Here is a 21,071-nt window from a genome sequence, read left to right on the forward strand (position 1 = left end):
TTTCTGATTTATGGGAAACTCCACCATCTGTAGCCCCATTTTTGATAATCTGCTCTGACTTCCAATGCAGGCATTTCTTCTGACTCATTGAGGCTCATACTATATATCTGCTCTTAACAGTATTCTGTTACTGACTCTGCTATACTGATGGTGTCTGATATGTGACCTTTGCTTAGAAAGTCTGTATTTTCCCCATCAGCTGTGTCCATCGTTAGGCATGACCCTTTATACCAATCTCCATAACTCTCTTATGGACTCACTTTCCTGAATCTTGAATGGTATATACACACATGTATACATCCATGTCTGGCAAACACCACTGTGTCATCCTGCCAGCAATAAGTCCATCACTCTTCTACTTTGCATAGTTGTTTTCTTGCAGCCCACATTGTCTTAAGGCTTTTCCATCTGTAGGCCATAACTGCTGATCATAGGTTTTGGAAAGCTTGTCTGAGTAATCTGCTTCAGTCAACAGTATGTAATGTAGGGGTGGGCAAACAAGGAGGCTATGGCAGCAGTGACGAGTTGCTGCTAGAGCAGAAACAACTTGGTGGTGATGAGACATCATAGGAAAAGAGCAAGTAAGAGAGTACAGAGGTCACACTGGGTTTGAAGGCAGTCAAGCCTTTGCAAGTGGAAATATTAAGCAGCTTAGAGTTTATGAAGGCATGTAATTTCATGCAGCAAGAAGGGAGAGAAGGTTGTTTGTGAAAGGGTGAAGGTAGATGAACCTTCACAAGATTCTGAAATGATATTCCAGCAAGGTTATTTGACGGTGAGAGTGAGAGCCAGAATAGATACATTATTACAACCCTCTATTCGGGAGGGTTGCAGGATATTTTATTGCAAGATTTAATGTTGCAGAGTGAGCAAGAAAGCTGTTTCCTGAGCAGATATAATGGGCAGACTACATGAAGGAGAAGCAGAAGAATTAATGAAGGAGAAAAAGAAGTCATATGTACACAAGGTAAAGGAGAGAGAAAAGAAGGGACAGAAGAAGACAGAACCGAGAAAGAAGTATCTAGTAAAAATTAGTAGCAAAAAAGAAAAATGATTGATATGTATGATATTTGAGGGCAGTCACGGTGGTGCAGCGGTTAACGTTGCCACCTCACAGCAAGAGGTTCTCTGGTTTGATCCTCGGCTGGGGTGCCTTCTGTGTGGAGTCTACATGTCCTCCCTATGGTCACGTGGGTTTCCCCCGGGTTCTCCAATTTCCTCCCACATCCCAAAGACATGCTGTAGGTGGATTGGACACTCTACATTGGCCCTAGGCATGAGTGCGTGCGTGTGTTTGCCTTCTGTGGAAGATTGGGTGCCGGGTTGGCAACTCGACACCGTAAAAACTCCACTGCCAATCATGAGCGGACAGATGATCCGCTGTGGCGACCCTAACCAGGAAAAGCCAAAAGAAGAAAAAAGAATTTGATATTTGAGACAACATAATAACACTGTTGGTTACTTCTCCATAAGAAGTAAGAGCATTTAGACATATTAATAGAGAAACTAAAAAGAAAATATTTGTTCAGTTCCAAACTGAAGTTAAGAAAGAGACACTAAAAGAAAGATTATATGTAACGATGTGATGGATATTACTAAAATGTATGACAATAGAGATTTGTGGACTGGGGGCTAGGAATGTAGTGTTGTATTGAAAATGGAAAATGAAAAGGTTGTGCACATTCCAAGTATGGTAAATGCATATGGGAACAAAAGTACAGTGAAATATTGAAGGCAACAAAAAAACTTTTTTTGTGTGGAAAAAGTGACAATTTAATAATTGTGATAAGAGGAAATATATCTGTGGAAAAGTGGGTCATGATGCAAAAAGATGTGAATGAAATGCTTTAAGGAAAGTATAGAAGAACATAAGGAGAGAGGAAGACATTGAGCAAGAGATAGAAGAAGAAATAGAATAAAAGCTAGAAAAGTGGAAGACAAACAAATGACTAGAAAATACTGAGATAGAAGAAAATATAGTAAAAGGCACTAAAAAAAAAAAAAAAAAAAAGAAAAATGAAATTAAAGAATGCCAGAAAAAAAGTTAAAAAGAAGAAAAAATAATTGAAGAGTAGTGAAAGGAAGAAAAAATCCATTGGGAAAAGGGTCAAAGGCAGGAAAAGAAAATTCACTGGTTTAGGTATGGATGAAAATAAGAAAGGGAAAGGATAATAAAGTGGAGAAGAAACAAAACATAAGAAAAATCAAATAAATAAAGAGCTGGGGGGTTTAGCAATGAATGTTAATAGTATTATATGTAAAACAAAGAATAGGGGTTCTAGAATGGTGTGCAACATTTGACACGGACTTGATTATTTTAGAATATATAAGAATATTAACAGATTAAGAGATTACAAACAGAAAAGTTATGGGGATGAGATTGTTTGGAATATAGGAAAAGAAATGTGTTCAGGCATAGGAATGCTATGCAGAAATTTAGTAAACATGTTGGATGTTGGGTATAATGGGTAGAGTAACGATAGTACATGTGAGATGGAAAGGTCAGGGTTATTGAATTATAATGATCTATGCATATGTGATAAAGAAAGGAAGAGAGGATATGTTCTAGAAAATTCCATAGTACATACAGTGGATATAAAAAGTTTACACACCCCTGTAAAAATGCCAGGTTGTTGTGATATATATAAAAATGAGATCACAATAAATAATTTCAAAATGTTTCCCACCTTTAATGTCACCTATAACTTGTGCAACTCAATTGAAAAACAAGCAAATCTGTTAGGGGAAAAAATATAAAAAATAAAAAAACGTACAATACGCTGGTTGCATAAGTGTGCACATCCTTAAACTAATACTCTGTTGTGTGTGCACACCCTTAAACTAATACTTTGTTGAAGCACCTTTTGATTTAATTACAGCATTCAGTCTTCTTGTCTTCTTGGGTAGGAGTCTGTCAGCATGACACATCTTGACTTGGCAATATTTGCCCACTCTTTCTTGTAAAAGCACTCTAAATCTGTCAGATTGTGAGGACATCTCTTGTGCACAGCCCTCTTCAGCTGACTCCACAGATTTTCTATTGGACTTAGGTCTGCGCTCTGGCTGGGCCATTTTGGTTAAACCATTCTTTTGTTGATTTGGATGTATACTTGGGGTCATTGTTGTGTTGAAAGGTGACATTCCTCTTCATCTTCAGCTTCCTAGCAGACGGCTGAAGGTTTTTGGGCCAAAAGTGACTGGTATTTTGAACTGTTCATAATTCCCTCCACATTGACTAAAGCCCCACTTCCAACTGAAGTAAAGCAACCCCAGGGCATGATACTGCTACCACCATGCTTCACCATGGGGATGGTGTTCTTTCGGTGATGCGAAGTGTTGTTTTTGCGCCAAACATACCTTTTGGAATTGTGGCCAAAAAGCTCAACCTTGCTCTCATCAGACCTTAACATATTTTTCCACAAGCTTTTGGGAGACTTGAAGTATTGTTTTGCAAATTTTAGCTGGGCATGGATGTTTTTCTGTGTAAGAAAAGGCTTCCGTCTTGCAACCCTACCCCGTAGTCCAGACATATGGGGAATACGGGAGATGGTTGTCACATGTAATACATAACCAGTACTTGCCAGAAATTCCTGCACCTCCTTCAGTGTTGCTGTAGGTCTGTTAGCAGCCTCCCTGACCATTTTTTGTCTTGTCTTTTCATCAATTTTGGAGGGATATCCATTTCTTTGCAATTTCACTGTTGTACCATATTCTCTCTACTTTTTGATGATTCTCTTCACTGTGTTCCATGGTATATCCAGTGCTGTGGAAATTTTTTGTACCCTTATCCTGATTGATACCTTTCAACAGTGAGATCCCTTTGATGCTTTGTAAGCTGTATGAGATCCCTTTGATGCTTTTTAAGCTGTCTGTGAACCAAGCCCTTTGCTGTTGCAGGCAACTGAGTAAGTCAGAAAAGTCTTAGTAGGACAGCTGAAGTTTATTTGGGGTTAATCAGAGTCTCTCTAATTGATGGCAGGTGTGTACCTAAGAAGACCAAATGCTGTAATTAAATCAAAGGTGATTCAACAAAGTATTAGTTTAAGAGTGTATGCACACACAACAAAGTATTAGTTGAAGGGTGTGCACACTTATGCAACCAGTGTATTGTAGTTTTCTATTTTTTATATTTTTTCCCGTAAAATATTTGTTTTTTTTTTTTTCAATTGAATTGTACAGGGTATAGGTCACATTAAATGTGGGAAAAGATTTGAAATGATTTATTGTGGTTTCATTTTTTTATATCACAAAAACCTGGCATTTTAACAAGGGTGTGTAAACATTTTATATCCACTGTAATTGTAAACATGGACTTGGTATTAATGGGTGATTTGAACTGTGACTTAAGAAAAAAAAGGGGGTGATGATGTAAAACAATGTTAGAAGTGATTAAAAGTAGAAATTTATATGACTGGAATGATAAACACTGGACATATAAAATAAGCAATTTAAGAACAGAGATTATTTTATTATTTCTGAAAGTTTAAAAATAAGAAGAGACAAAATATACAGGATTTTCAAATCATTTGGTAATTTGGATAGAGATTCGAGAAAGAAATGGATATATAAAAATATGTAAATGTATTAAGAGAGTAAATGAAAAAAGAATTATATAAAGAAGGTATGGAAATGGTTAGGCAGTTGTGGAAAGATCATGTGGGAATGAAAGAATCCTATAATTATTAGACGTCATGGTGGATAAGTTTTAAAGATAAATAAAAAAAGCTGTTACTTGGAATGGCAAGGTATAGGAAGAAAGAGAGAAAGAAAAAATGTAAGGAAGTTTAATAAATTTGCTTTTGCAGATTTAGTAAGAAACAAAGTTAGTAAATTTGCTTATGTAGATTTAGTAAGAAATAAAGACTTTTTTGATAAAAAGAAATATATGAGTTGAATCAAAAGTCTGAGATGTCAACAGGATATAATGTATGTGGTAAAAGAGTATATAGAAATTTTTTTAAAGAAAATAAGGTAAAAAGAAAACAAAAGTAGAAAGTTAAAAAACTCACAAAACAAGATAATAAAGATATATGAAAAGAAATAACAATAAAAGAGGTAAATAATACATCAAGACTGGTAAAATTAGAATCCGCAAGTGGACCAGATGGGATAGAATATCATTTGTATAGAGATATGTTAGATTAGCAGAAGAAGTGTTTTTGTGCAAGTATTAAATAAATGTCTAGAACAAGGTTTTGGACAGGAAGAAATTTGTACTGGAACCATTAAATTTATATGGAATAAAAGGGAAAAAGAAGACATAATAAACTGGAGACTGATAGCGCTTAATAATTGTGACTGCACGATTTTCATGAAAATAATATAAATGAGATTGGAAAAGAAATTAAACAAAATGTTAGAGAGTACAGTATTTGGAAAAAAGGGAGGAGTTCTAGAATTATTAATGATACTAAGAGAAATTGTAGATGACATAATGAACAGGAAAATAGAAGTTAAATTCATGACAGATGACTTACATAAAGCTTTTGTCAAGGTACAACATGACATTTTATGGAATTTAATGAAGGAATATAAGTGAGAAGATAAAAACGATTTTTGTTACAGGGTATGAGAAAAATAAAGTGAAGTGTTAGGAGTGGATGCTTAAGCCAGGAAATAGACATAAAGAGTGGTATAAGACAACTATGTCCATCGAGCAGTATTTTATTTGTGTCAGTTATAAAAACAGTGGCTAGTAAAATAAATATTTCATTAAAAGTAGCAGAATATATTACTATAGAAGGAATCCGAGAACCAATTATGTTCTCATATGTGGATGATATAGTATTAGTAGCAAAGTACAAAGAATGGATGGAGGAAGCTATTGAGGTACATAAGGGTCACCCCTAGCTACCAAATAGGTGGTAATCCACTGAGCACAGAAGAGGTTATCAGGGACCTGGGGACCCAGGTTGATAGTAGTCTGTCATTCGACACCCATGTAGCTAAAGTAGTTAGGAAGACCTTCTACATTGCCCACCTTATCATGAAGGGATTCTCATCTAGATCAAGGGAGGTCATAGTCTCCCTTTACTCATCACTCATCAGACCAATGATTGAGTACAATGCCCCATTCAGAATGTATCTGACCCGACACTTGCAGCAGCTGGAGAGGCCACAAAAGTTCCTCACCAAAAGGATAAAGGGTCTCAAAAATCTGTCCTATGCTGCCCGACTGAAAGAACTCCAGCTCTATTCGGTCGCTTACCGCTTGCTCAGAGGTGACCTTTGCCTAACATACAAGGCCATGTCAAACCCAGATTTGATGAATATGCTTCACCTCAAAAATTCTAGATCCATCAGAGCCACAAGGGCGGAGACTTAAACCTCGACACGGCTATTAATAGGACGTGCTGGAGGGATAGATTCATCACCCAAAGACTCCTATGCTGTGGAACAAAATCCCGGTATATGTGAGGCAGAGCACCTTGCTGGCCTTGTTCAAGAGAAATCTTGACCAATGGATGGGAGATCGCAGATATACCCCAGGGATTACCTCAGTGTCACTGCTCGACAGAGGCACAGCAAAATAATGGGTATAGTTCCCCATACTAAAGGGGTGGCGTAAGCCACAAAACGATGAGCTAGGCTTGTAAATGCCCTCGGGCAGATAGCCTAGTATGAACCTATGAACCTATAGGCATGAGCATAAATGAAGATAAGTGCATAGAATTAGGGAAGAAGGTAAGATAGGAAATATTCAGGGTAGCATGAAGGAAATAAAAATATTAGGTATAACTTTTGGAAATGAAAAATACAACTATGGGAAGGTATGATAAAAAAATAATAGATATATGTTTATTTTGTAGAACATACAAGTCGTATAAAAGGAAAGTGTATTTAATAAATTCTGTATTATTGGGAAAATTACATAATTAGCAAATGTTTTTATGATCCCGACAAAATGTGAGAATTAATTAATGATAATTATGTTTAAATTGCATACTTAGCAAATGTTTTTTATGATCCCTGTAAAATGGAGAATGAACTAATGACAGTTATCTTACTAATGACAGTTATCTTTTCATTTATTTGGATATCCAGACTGAGTCCAGTAAAAAGAGGAATATTATATGTTAAGAAAGAAGAAGGGTTGGGATTGATAAATCTGGTGATGTATGCAGCGTCATTAATTTGATACAAGGAGGTGAGATGGACAAAAGAGGCAAATAAGTCAATCAGTGTAATAATGAAAGAAAAAACATAAACAAAATATGGTATATGATGAGTAAATTTAAAAGAGGAAAAAGAAGTTGTGAATCGGGAAATTAAAGAATATCAAGAAAAAAATAATATTGTGGAAAAAGATAAGTGATATAGTAGAAAAAAGGGAAATATGGTATTTGAACATAGTGAACAAGTATTATTGTGTTTATCCATGGGAAAGAATTGAGGACAAAAAAATAACGGCGATAAAAATGAGAACAGAATGGTGTAAAAATACATAGAATGTAGAAGGTTGTTATAGAGATTATCAATAAAAATATTGCCAGTAAAAATGAATATGCCATATAAAAACATTAAAGAAAGAATATGCAATTAGTGTGGTGACGCTGAAACAACAGAACATGTTTTTTTAAATGTAAAAGGGTAATGGAATTATGGGAAAAGTTATGCAAAAATAATTGCCTGGAAGGAACTTAGAAAGTGGAAATTACTGACCAGGATATGGTTGTTACAAAAGTAATAGAAGGGAATTTTTAAAGAAAATAATGATATGTTTTATGTAATATTGATTAAATAGAATGAAAGACTAAATGAGATAAAGTTTGATGGAAAAAGGATATTGGCAGAAATATTACACAAATAAGATTTTGGCTATGGGAAAAAGGGTGGGGTCATAAAATGGATACATATGAAAAGAAAGAAATGTATATATGAAGTTGTTTAAATGATGGAAATTGTTTGGAAAAGAATGCAAGTAAAAGTAATTGTAAAAAGTATATAATATGTAAATAATTTAGATAATGTATTTAGTAAAGGCCCCTACTCATTTTGATAGGTGCCATTGGATCTTTTACATTCACCTGAGTTACCACCAACTCAAGCAGATGGGGCCTCAGTTTAACATCTCTTCCGAAGGATGGCAAATTCAGGATAGCAGCACCCCCTTTTGCTACACTGTAGTGTCAGCAGTTGATATACCTGGTATGGTAATAGAACTTTCAGCCTTCTGCATCAAAGTCAAGGGACTACCTGTTGCAGCACTGACACTGCTGACAATGATAGTTAACCCCAATGATTTGGTAACAATAGTTTGTGTACGTTTGAGAAGCTTTTCTGAAGAAAACACCATACTGTTCCACGGTTTCCTCTATTATGATCACTGGTTCAGTTATGTGTGGGCATTTTCTTTATGTAGTAGAATGTACTTTGAAAAATAACTCCCTTAAAAATCCTACCAAAATGGTCCAGGTACTGGTTCTTGTGAAGATGTACAGTACTTATTTTCTATGGAAAGAAGAAAGAAGCATTATGGTTTACTTGAATCCTCTTACTGTGGCTGTGACCACTGTTTTTGCTTCCAAAAATGTTGGGACAGATTTCACAGAAAAAGAAGTCAAATCTGAACCTGCAGTTAGAGCTGATGTTCTTCATTCCACATTGCTGCAGTCCTAACTATTGGGTAGTCCGCTGTCCAGTCGGCCCGAATACCAAAGTATATGGCTGACGTCGGTCAGGGCGCATTAGACTGACGTCAGTACGTCAGGGTACTAATGCGCATGACCGACGTCATATCCTCAGTCTTTTTTGCCGCATGGTCCGATGCAGAAGCAATTTTGCGAGTGCAGGTTGGCGTTCTGAAAGTTTCTGGAGCCAGAGTTTCAGACCGAATCAAAGTTGGCTAAGTACCCCGTTGGGGAATATTTTGGTTTTTCTTGCCTCAGTATTTAACCGGATGTCAGAAAAAGTGAATAACTGTATTTCTTGTGGGAAACAGATACCTCATAGGGATTACCATACTTTGTGTATACCTTGTTTAGGGCCTGAGCACGACGTTGTTGGATGCCGCTCTTGTGCTAGATTTAACAAACGCACTGTTAAGAGAAGGTTAGACTGTGCCAGGTTAGTGTTTGGGAAGCGTTGTAATTATAAAATGCCGCCGGATGCTCCGACGCCGCTTCGCTAAAAGCGCAAGGACAAAACAGCAAAGCCTAGAGTGGAAGAACCGACAGTCCCAGACGCCGGTTCTTTAGAGGCTCAGTGGAGCCGGAGGTTTTGCCAGGTGTTTCTTTGGAGTCTCAGGAGAGACTTTACTGTTACAGGATGTCTCCTCTCAGGAAGTAGGCCAGGCTGAGGGGCTTCTCAGGTGGCTGTTCTTCCCTCTCTTCCTAAGGTGGTCAGAGCCTCCCCTTCTGTTTCCAAGGCTGCTTTGGAGGGCAGGCCGAGTTTTGCTTCAGTGGGGGTTTCTCCTAGTGCTTCAGGGTCTTTGCCTAAGAAACATATGCTTAAAATGGCAGAGGATTTGATTACTATGATAAGGGGTTCTATGCCCCCTCCTGATAAGAGGCCTAGGGTGGAACCTGAGTTTGAGAGTTTTGAGCATTGCTAGGAGGCTTCTGAGTCTTCGGCTGAAGACTTGCAGGAGTACCCTCCTTATTCTGATTCTGATGTGGATGATTCTACTCCTTCAGCTTCCCCTCCTGAGGATTTTTCATTTTCAGAGACTCTGCATTCCATGCGGGAGCATTTTAAATGGGAAGGTCAAGATTTCTCTGATTCCAGGAAAAGGCTTAGGGAATTCTTGTTTTTACCCCAGCATAGGCCTTTAGCTATACCTCCTGTTTTGAATGTTGTGGAAGCTGTTTTTGCAGGGGCTTCCTGAATCCTGATTCTTTGCCTCCTGCCCCAGTTAAACCGGATAGGTATTATAGGGTGCCTGAAGCTCATAAGTATCTTTTAAGAGTCCTAGGGCAGACCCGAAACTGTTTCTCAGGGGCCTAAAGGTGTGAAGGCCTCAGTTGTTAAAATCCTGTCCCTCCTGATAAAGAGGCAAGGGCTTTGGATAGATGGGGAAAGAAAGTGTATACTTCTTCCACTTTAGCCATGAGGGCGTTGAATTGTCAGTTTCACATGTTAAAATATCAGAATTATCTTCTTTCACAGTTGAAATCTAAGGTGGATGCTCTGGCGGAAGGTATTGAGTGTAAAGAGTTGCAGGATTTAGTTCATGTGTCTGAACAGGTGGGTAAACATTCCTTGCAATGTGGTTTTGATGCTGTGCAGGCCTCCTCCAGGGTGGCTGCCACTGGTTCTGTTCTTCGTAGGCACGCCTGGTTGAGAGATCAGAATTTAGCTGAGCATGTTAAGACACGGATTTTGGATGCTCCCTTGCAGTCTGATGTGTTGTTTGGTTCGCCTGTAGAAGCAGTTTTGAAGAAAATGGAGGACAAGGCTAAGTCTATGCAAACTGTTAAAGATTGTTTGCAGGTGCAGCCTCCAAGTTCAGTAGAAATTGGCCTGCTAAGGGATGGACTTATCCTGCTTATGATTCCCAGTCTAGGGGTAGGTCTAGACGTGGTAGGGGCAGAGCTCAGGGTTCCTTTAGGCCTAGAACAGGAGTTCCCCTGCTCAGACTTCTGGTGAGGGCAGGGGTCAGTCCTTTCGTAAGCAGACCCAATGACCTGCCTTTTCAGCTGCCAGTTCATTCTCGCCTGGCAGCACCGTTGGGAGGAAGACTGTCTCTTTTCAAAGAAAATTGGGATTTAATTACCCAAGACAGATGGGTTCTGGATATCATTCACCACGGTTACAGGTTTTATTTCCATACCTTGCCTCCTTTCAAAGGCATGCCAGACATTCCTCCTCTACAAAGACTAGAGGCTCACAAGCAAATTTCTCAGTTACTCCAAATAGGGGCCATTCAGCGGTTCCTGTGCCAGAAAGGGGCCTAGGATTTTATTCTCGCCTGTTCCTAGTACCGAAGAAGGGGAACACGTGGAGACCAATTTTGGATTTATCTATCCTCAACACTTATCTGGACATTCCCAAGTTCAAAATGTTGACGCTACAACAGCTTTTACCTCTGCTGGGCAAAGATCACTGGATGGTAACTTTAGATCTCAAGGAAGCTTACCTTCATGTGCCTATAAGACTAAGTTGCAGAAAGTATCTGCGTTTTCGAGCTGGAAATTCTCATTATCAGTTCTCTGCATTGCCCTTTGGCTTATCTACTGAGCCCAGAGTATTCACAAAGGTTCTGGCTCCAGTGATAGCTTACTTCAGGCTAAAAGGAATTCAAATCTATCCTTACTTGGACGATTGCCTGATTCTGGCTCAGGAAAAGGAAGACCTTCTACAGCGTTTGGAATATGTCATAGCAGTGCTAAGATGCCTAGGGTATTCTGTGAACGAAATAAAGTCCAGTCTAGTACCCTCTCAAGACATGTGCTTTCTGGGTGTGAGACTGAATACAGCAGCCCAGATGGCCTTTTTAACCCCGGACAAACAAAAGAATCTTTCCAGTTATTTCCATCAACTATCTCTTCAGTCCGGGCTGACTGCAAGGACAGTCCTTCAAGCCTTAGGGTTCATGGCATCTTGTATTCTGGTGCTTCCCAATGCCAAACTGCATATGAGGAAGCTACAATGGTATCTCAAAATGTATGGACACAGCACTGCCAGGATTTGGACACTGTCATTCAAATAATACCTTGCATTCAAAAGGAATTTTTGTGGTGGGCTCAGGAATGTCACCTAAACAAGGGACTCTCTGTGACCCGGCCAGAGGCGAGTCAAATTCTAACGACAGATGCCTCAGACATTGCTTGGGGAGCTCATCTAAATGGAAAGTGGATACAAGACAAGTGGCCTGCCAGACTACAGCATCTACATATCAACATGAAGGAGATGTTAGCAGTCCAGTTTGCATTAATGGCTTTCAAGGAGTTACTTCTTCCAGGGCAGGTGTTGATTCTAACAGACAACACAACTGTCATGTGGTACATCAACAAACAAGGGGAACACATTCTTACCCATTGTGCAGGCAAGCAATGATTTTATGGGAGACTGCGCTCAGCTTGCAACTAACTCTTCAGGCAAGGTTTCTGCCGGAGCACAGAACTCCTTAGCAGATGTGTTAAGCAGACAAATCATGGATCCCCACGAGTGGAAACTGGATCTTCATGTATTTCAAAAGTTGACAGTGTCCTGGGAACTCCAGACATAGATCTGTTCGCTTCTCCACTAAACCACCAGCTGCCAAAGTTTTGCACAAAGAGGTTTCATCACACAGCTTGGAAAGTGGATGCTCTTTCTTTCAGTTGGAAAAATCTTCATGTGTATGCGTTTCCACCTCTGCCTCTTCTTCCAAAGGTGCTTCTAAAGGTCAGACAAGACAAGCCAAGGATGATTTTAATAGCTCCAGATTGGCCTCGGCAGCACTGGTACCCATTACTGAGGAGTCTGGTAAAGAAGCCTCCATGGCCTTTACCCTTGATTCCACATCTGTTGTCTCAGAAGGACGGTCGTCTGCTCAATGTCAAACTTCACTCTCTTCATCTAACAGCCTGGCATATAATGTTTTGAAAGACAGCAGGTCTCAACTTCCTCAACAAGTTTTAAATGTGATTATGGAAGCCAGAAGACCTAGTACAAGGAAAGTGTACGCAGAAAAATGGAAGAGATTTTTATTTTGGTCTGCAGCAAAGAATTTAGAGATTTCAGAGCCTAATTTAAGTGTGGCTCTTCAATATCTTACTGAGTTATTGGACAAAGGTTTGTCTTTCTCTTCCATTAAGATTCATGCTGCAGCAATTTCAGCTCACTATGATTGTGACCCACCATTGTTTTCACATCCTTTGTTCAAGCAATTTCTTAGAGGGGCAAAGAATATAAGACCCCCACGTAGAGCTCCTACTCCTGCTTGGGATCTCAATTTTGTGTTGGAGAAACTTACTCTACAACCTTTTGAGCCGGCAGCTACTGCTGAACTGAAATACTTGTCATGGAAGACTGCTTTTTTGTTGGCCATTACTTCTGCAAGAAGGGTTTCTGAGTTACAGGCCCTTATGGCGGTTGCGCCGTTTTTGATTTTTCATAAGGATAGGGTATCATTACGTACTAATCCTTCCTTTATGCCTAAAGTGGTTTCTAGTGTGGCTTTAAACCAAACTATTCATTTGCCTACGTTTTATGCAGATCCCCAAAATAAAGGGGAAAAGATTTTGCATACTTTAGATGTACACAGGCAATTGCGTTATTATTTGAGCAGGACTAAGGATTTTAGGCAGTCTCAGCAGTTGTTTGTTTCTTTTGCTTTGAGTTCTCAGGGCAAGCCTGTGTCAAAACAAACTATTTCTAGATGGATTGGGTGTTGCATTACATTTTGTTATTCCCATCATGGCAAGGAGATTCCAGCTGGGATTAGGCCTCATTCCACTAGGGCTACTGCCACTTCAACAGCATTTCTGAGGGGGTGGCAACTAAGGATATTTTGGAGGCAGCTACTTGGAGTTCAGTGCATACTTTCTCTAAGCATTATCACCTTCCTCTCTACTCTAAGTCTAGGGCTGGTTTTGCCACAGCTATTTTGCAGGGCATGTTGTCAGTTCCTGCTTCCTTATGATTTGCCAGCCTCCCTTACCTCTGCTTTGGGATTCTACCCAATAGTTAGGACTGCAGCAATGTGGAATGAAGAACATAGTACAGTTTTGTACCTACCATAAATGTAGATGTTCGAGGATCCACATTGCTGCAGTCCAACCCTCCCTCCTTCCCCTCTGTGTTTAGGGGTGGTTGTGTAGGTGAGGTTATATTCTGCTACTTTTGTATATTTTGTATATATATATATATTTTGGTGCAGGTATGTTGGGAGTTTTTGGTTTTTGGCCTTATCTTTTCAGGGTCTTCTGACATCTGGGGCAAGAAAAGACTGAGGATATGACGTCGGTCATGCGCATTAGTACCCTGACGTACTGACGTCAGTCTAATGCGCCCTGACCGACGTCAGCCATATACTTTGGTATTCGGGCCGACTGGACAGCGGACTACCCAATAGTTAGGACTGCAGCAATGTGGATCCTCGAACATCTACATTTATGGTAGGTACAAAACTGTACTTTTTACTGGATACCCACACAAGCAATATCTAACAATTTAAAGATCAATACTAAAACTTTATTTTTACCTTTTCTATTCAACAAGTTATGTATTTCTAAATCTGTTTTCCTTCAAACTTTGTATAATTGCTTCACTTTTTGTATAATTTATGTACATTCTTGCTGCCTACTTGCCCCAGGTCATGAAGCAAGGCCTAGAGTAAAAATATTTTTATACAAAGTAGACTTCGATATATTCCTTTTATTGTTTTGATTTTTTTAGTTTGGATTATCGTTTCCTGTTTATTTTGTATACATTTTTAGATATGGAGCCATGTTTTACTGTAATGCCATATTTTGAATGACTAGTTAAAGCTGTGACTTTCTTTTTATTTTTTTATTAGTTAGTGTGTTCATTTGTTTGCTTGCTTGGTTATTTATTATTTATCCATTCATTCTTTTATGCGGGGGTATAATTTGCAAGGGTGTAGTTGTTTTATGAGGTTTATGTATATATTTTTGTCTATGCAGTATGTAAAAAGGACTGAGTTACAATGAATGGTTATGTTAGTAAACTGATGATGAATGCTTGATGGTGTGGACAGAGTGGTCCATAAATCCAGTTTTGGATAACTCTTATTATAGGATCACAAGGATGCTAGATCCTGTCCTGTCCTAGCAATCAGTGAACACAAAGTTTTTAAAGCTTTTTATGGACGAGGCACCAGTCTATCACAGACTGCACAGTCAGTGACACACTACGCACAACCAGCAAAAACATTATGTCAGAACCAACTCAAACTTCAAACAAAAAAAATGACAGGAATAAGTAATCATCCAGGATATTTTTGTTCACAAATAATGCTAAGCACTTTCATATCTTTAACTACTACACAAAGCTAAGTATTTGTATTCACAAACAATATTAAGTATTTTTGTCATTTTAAGCACTGTGGGAGGTGGGAACACTGTTTTCACTGTACCACTGTGCAACCCATATGAAGTGGTGATAGCTGTACTTTGCATACATTACCAGATTAATATAAAATATTTATCAGAACTTTTTCTGTGTTCATTGTTAGTATATGCAATGATAAAAGTGTATGCTGCTTTTTACATGGATTTACTATAGGTATGCATTGTAGTACTGTATCTTTAAGAAGCAAGGTATCCCACAATGCCTAGAGTTTGGTGTGCCAGATGTTTTACAGTTCGTGATGAGAGATTAAGCTAACAGCCTTTCTGCTGTTCTGTCACTTTGTATGGTACTGAATTTGCTGTTTTATGTCAGTTGCCGGTGTCTGCTCACATTATTCACACAGCCATGATTGGGTAACTTTTGTTCATCATGACAAGACACACATGCACACATACACACACCCATAGGCACATGCATGCATGGTATGGCATTGTTAACATTTATCTCTGTATTGCACGTTACTAATCACTAAATGCATACAGGATACATTAAATAACAATCGCCTCACCATATTTGTCGTTATTTCTCACTGTCATTCATGCATTCTATTGCAGGGAAAAGAAGAGTTTGAGAAGCAACAGAAGGAGTTATTAGAGAAGGAAAACATTACCAAACAGAGCAAGTTAGAACTGGAACAACATCAGGTACGTAAAAACAGAATATCCTCCCTGATGCAAGCCGGGTGTCTTTTGTGGGACTGAGTGATTTTGATTGATTTTTGCATACTGTAATTGCAAATGCAGCTCTTAGTTTGCTAGAGCAGAAAACACTACCATATTCTGAGGACCTGCTGAAGGCAGAGCAGATGTAAAAGCAAATAGAAGCATCTGCAATGGGGAAGATTAAGTGTAAAGATTAGGAGAAATGACGTCTGCCTTGCCTCACTGGTCATGTTAATGTAAACAAAAATTGAGGAACATTCTCTGAGTACACTTGCTACTATGAGCAAGTTTAGTTAAGGCGCAGTAAAATAAATTTATTTGAGTCACTGACATCAGAAATGTCAGCTAGCAGTTTCTAGGAAGAGCATAGATGTATAAAAAGACAATTAATTAGTTAATGACTACTAAAAACTGCATTCAGTAAAATGTATAATAAATTATACAGATATTATTTTTAGCTAAATAAAATTAACAGTATGTATTCCCATTATATTATGTTAAACCAGTGTCTAGATCTCTTATTTTCCATGCCCCTAGTTTTCATTCGGGGGTACTTACTGAATTCTGACTTTATATTTGCATTTTTTAATTGGGATAGTCTAGTTAAATCATAGTTAGAAATGACACCATAATTTTAAGAGTCTAAGACAGCTTTTTGTATGAAAATTTAATTCAGAGCAAAGTTGTAGCAAGCAAATATAACTCATGGGGCAACACACTCATTTGAGCCTCCCCTCACCGTCTCTAAGCTATTGCAAAGGTGATCACTTAATTGTGGTTTGCAAACTGTTTATTTATCTAATGCATTTTTAAGGTAGCAAAGTTAATCATATTGGCCCTACCAGGACCTGGGATGCCAACAGTAGGATCAGGAGTAAGTCCATCAACCTTCTGGTATATAAAAAGATCCATGGCATAGATTTTGGGAGTCTTTTGTACTGTCATTGAGACAAATAAATACACGTTTTAGTTAACTAACAATACCCCTGACTGTCAGCTTTGTACCTACATCAGGAGCTGGTTGGAAGAAAACTACCCTCCATGTGTCAGCATGACATAGTGTCATCACGTTTGGGGGCCTGAGTGAATAAAGTTAGTTCAGTATTATGGTAATTATAGTGTTTATGATGTATTGTAACCCAAAAATAAAAAATGGGGAAAATGTTTTGATTTATTGTGGTATTCTACAAAATGCATATTCCCACATTGTGCCCCAGTATCAGTCAACAGCAGTATGATAAATTATTGCTGGAAGACAGGAAAATATTGGGATTCATAACTGAAGGGGTTATCTTAAAGAAATTAGTAGGCCACATCTAGCATATAGTGTTTAGTTCTAGATATCATTTAGCAAGAAAAAGGCTCTTGTGTTTGAGAGGCAGGTCATAAAAAAATCATGAGACATCAAGGGTTATAAATAAAGCAAGGCTATTAAAGTCAGGTCTTTTACTACAGCACAATATCAAAAATAAATAAAAAAGAAAACCTGGCAATGGAACCATATGTAACCCCCCAAATATTCTAGTAAGAGTACTTCACTGTGCTTTATGGTCCTTCGTCCATCTTTGATGCTTTTTTCACTTAAAGTTGGGCTTGACATTGGGTAATGTGGTATCCAGAATAGTTTGCTCAGCAGATCCATTCAGAATCCACTTCAAATTCTGGATTTGTCCTTGATGGAGGTTAAAAACGAGAGTGGGAGTAAAACAGCGATGTTTGACAAGGTAGAAAAGAATGAAGAAGGTTGACTTCAAGGGGCTGGTTTACAGGAAGAGTTAATCAAAAACCTGTTGTTTAGCCAAAGTCAGTGAGATCACAGTTATGAAAGAACCTGAAAATGTGATTTTAAAGAGGGAGATACTAGACAGTGGAAAATGTCAACAGCATGTGTAATGGATGCATAATCATGACGTATGAAGCATCCCAATGGAAGAGGGCAATGCATCCACTCATATGAGAGCAGCTTTGGTTTGGCTACTGGAAAGGTGCAGTGCATTTAGCTGAAGGACAGAATGAGTGGGTGCCTGAGGCCTGATCACCTTTTCTGAGGAGGGGGTTGGGCTAAAGCCTACCACAGCAACCCTTGGTATTATACAGGGGGAGGATGGCACTGGTGACTTCAGCATAAGCCCCTGTCATTCCTGAGAAGGCAAACAAACTTGAAAGCATGCATACTTTCCCTGCAAAGGATATTAAAGCACATGACATGCTGTAATTACAGGAGAGGGCTGCATAGGGTTCTGATCCCTCGAGCCAGGCAACCAAATTTGTAAACATCCCTTTAGCTTTGTGTACAAGAGAGTGTGTGATGGAGGTTGTGAACTGTGAATGTTTGACTAAGTGACAGAACTGTATGTTTCAGACTTCCTACTAAATTGGACAGTGCATTTAGCATGAGTCCAAGATGCCATTCTGCTGTGTATGAGGTACACCAAAATAAAACAAAGTGCACCATGGGGACAGGAAGTCAGTGCTGGGGAAGGAGATGCAGAATACATGTATTCCAAACAAATAGCAGGTATAGGATGTCTTAAGACTCACAACAAGAGCAGGAAGCACATCTATTATACTAATAGTCCCATATACTGGCATCTCACAGTACACCCCTAAATCACACAGAAGGGGCAGGCTATACACCCATTATGTGACTCATGCTATGAACATCTGGGCATTTCACAGTACACCTCTTAAGTCACATAAAAGGGACATTCTATACATCTGTTACGTGAGTCATGGTGTGAAAACCTGGGCATCTAATAGTACAACCCTAAGTCACACTGAAGGGGCAGGCTATACACCTGTTATGTGAATCCTGCCAAGAATACCTGAACATCTCACAGTACACCCCTAAATCACACAAAAGGGGCAGGCTGTACACCTGCTATGTGAGTTAAGCCGTGAACACATGGGCGTCTCACAGTACACCCTTTAATCAAACAGAAGGGGCAGGCTGTACACCTGTTATGTGAGTCATGCCATGAGCACCTGGGCTAGTATACTTATAGCATGTTGGACTGTAGGACAGGTACAAAATGCATAGCAGTGGAACCCACCTAAGCAGGATAAGACACACAATCAAATAATCATGTAGAACATGTAAAACACATGCTATGCATTCTGTGCTCCACTGCATTTAGCAGGGCTCTGTGTATCAGCTCAAGGGAAGTGGCATTCTAACGAATATGACATGGATGTCCTTTTTGTCCACACATATGCCAGAACATACTCTTGCACTGATATAAGATTCATGCCAGGTTCTTAATGCAAGAACACCTTCCCCATACTCGCTAATGCAAGGATGTGGGTGCAGGTTGGCAACAGCTGTGGGGGAACATACAGTGATGTCTAGTGGCAGTCTATAGGGCTGAATTTGCCCCTTATGTACCCTGTATAGGAATCAGTATCATCTGCAGACATTGCCACAGGTGTTACTGCTACCTACAGTGGCACTGTGGTCATGGTCTGCAGACATCAGTATGTGCATGAGTTTCACACACACACACACACACACACACACACACACACACACACACACACACACACACACACACACACACAAACACTCTGCAGTCACAAATTCTCATACAGGATGTGTTTTACCCTTATTGCAAGATATCCATAACAGACAGACAGAGTCAGAATGTTGACAGACACTTGTGGCACAGTGCTGAGGAGTACTTTAGTAGTCTCATTACACACTCTGGAGTAATGCTCTGTTGTTCATGTCATCAGACCATTGTATTATGTAGATTGTGTCATTGGCATAAGGTGTTATGTATTCCTATTGGCCTGGCCTCTGTGGCTTTGTCTAGATAGAGCCCAGGCCACATTAGGATGCAGAGACTTACTGCCCTGATGGGTGTCTCAGATGACCCAATATTAAGTAGCGGCTCAAGCACTGGAAGAATGGATGAAGAGCATATGAAATGAGTGGCTAGGGTTTGACCATGTAGAAGGTGAGAGTTAGCACCTGGTCAGCTCTCTGCCACCTGATGTTAGGGAAGAAGGTCCATAGCATGGAAAGCAAAATATTCGTTCCAGGAGGAATGTGAATTGTGACTATCCATACCAGGGCAGCCCCGTCCATACATGCAAAGGCACACACATGTGTGGGACAATGTGGCAAAGGTAGCTCCTCAGGTTTTGAGTGTGTACATATCCCCACAAGGGGAAGAGTTAGGGCCTAAATGAATATGCCCCTTAGCTAATGCCCTGAAGGAGACAGGCTGGCAAAGCAACAGTGGTGCTGTATACTTCCTTAGTCTAAGAATAATTATGGTCCATTTTGAAACACAAACAATCCAGGTCTAGCTAGTGAAGCCAGCCCCTCAGGCCACTAGAATGAGAAGTAGATAGAGGTAGACATAAGCATGGCACAAAGTCCACTTGTAGTTGCCTGGCTGGCAGTCTCTTCCAGATGGCTATCATCCCCATGGAGAATACTCCAGAAGAATGGGCTCTCGTCTCCTAGGACCTGATGGTCAGCAGGTATTTGGGGAAAAAAGAAACAGTGAAAAGAATCTGTAAATTAGCCCTAGTCTGTAGTATACTAACTGTAATATAAATACTGCATATTTTGGCAAATACATTGGGTTAGGAAATGCATTACTTCTGTATTACTATAGCCATCTTGAAGATGCCATTGGATGTATTCCTATTTAACTGTCCTGTGTGTTACTAAACTGCAACAGTTAGCATCTCTTTGAGATTTCTTGCTTTTCTGTTTTAAGGTTGTTGTATGAGTGTGATCTCTCAGTTAGGCCCTGGGAATATTTCGTTTGGATCAATATTCTACGCCAGATAACAAATTCTATAAGTAAGTAAATAAATGTAGGGAGCATAGGCTCTGTATCCAAAAGGATCTGTAGTAATCCTTTCCTGGAATGGCAGTGCATCTTCATGACTTTACCTGTGACAGAAGAACTCCATAATCTGTATGATTGCTCTCTTCCTTTTCAGAAGAGCAGAGGTGCTTGTGTGTGTTCCTACTATTAATGTAACCAAACACACTTGCCTGTGGCTCACTATAGACAGCTGAGCCCCCCCCACCCCATAAGCCTAGGAATGGCCTAGATGTGTAGACTATGCAGACCTTAAATCTGCATGTTGGTACTGGGACTAAATACTTTTATCTTTCCTACTTATTGTGGTTTATGCAGCACAGGGTCAGAGTGTGATCCTGGGATACTAGCAGTGTGAATGGTAGTCCTGTAAAAGCAACAGCTGGCCAGAATATTTATCCCTTTCTTCAAAGATGAAAATAAATCAGTTTTTCAATAGGGATGTGACCATAAGTTTAGTCAAAGAAGCATAATGTATCACTAAATCAACACTGTACTGCATAATGTATATTCAGAGGCTCCTATGCAGCACTTACGTTTTTTTTTTTTG

The 21,071-nt window shown here is 39.3% G+C and overlaps 1 protein-coding gene across 1 annotated transcript in view; it reads left to right on the top strand.

The window, feature by feature from the left end:
• Positions 1 to 21,071, top strand: part of NEDD9 (neural precursor cell expressed, developmentally down-regulated 9) — a 240,101-nt gene that overhangs the window by 210,775 nt on the left and 8,255 nt on the right. Inside the window, exon 6 of the mRNA XM_044064852.1 lies at positions 15,573 to 15,662. Within this exon, the coding sequence (XP_043920787.1) occupies positions 15,573 to 15,662 (90 nt within the window). The remainder of the gene's footprint in view (positions 1 to 15,572; positions 15,663 to 21,071) is intronic.

The sequence above is a fragment of the Protopterus annectens genome, chromosome 3.part0 (assembly GCF_019279795.1).
Source record: "Protopterus annectens isolate FY-2018-M chromosome 3.part0, PAN1.0, whole genome shotgun sequence".
Taxonomy (NCBI): domain Eukaryota; kingdom Metazoa; phylum Chordata; order Ceratodontiformes; family Protopteridae; genus Protopterus; species Protopterus annectens.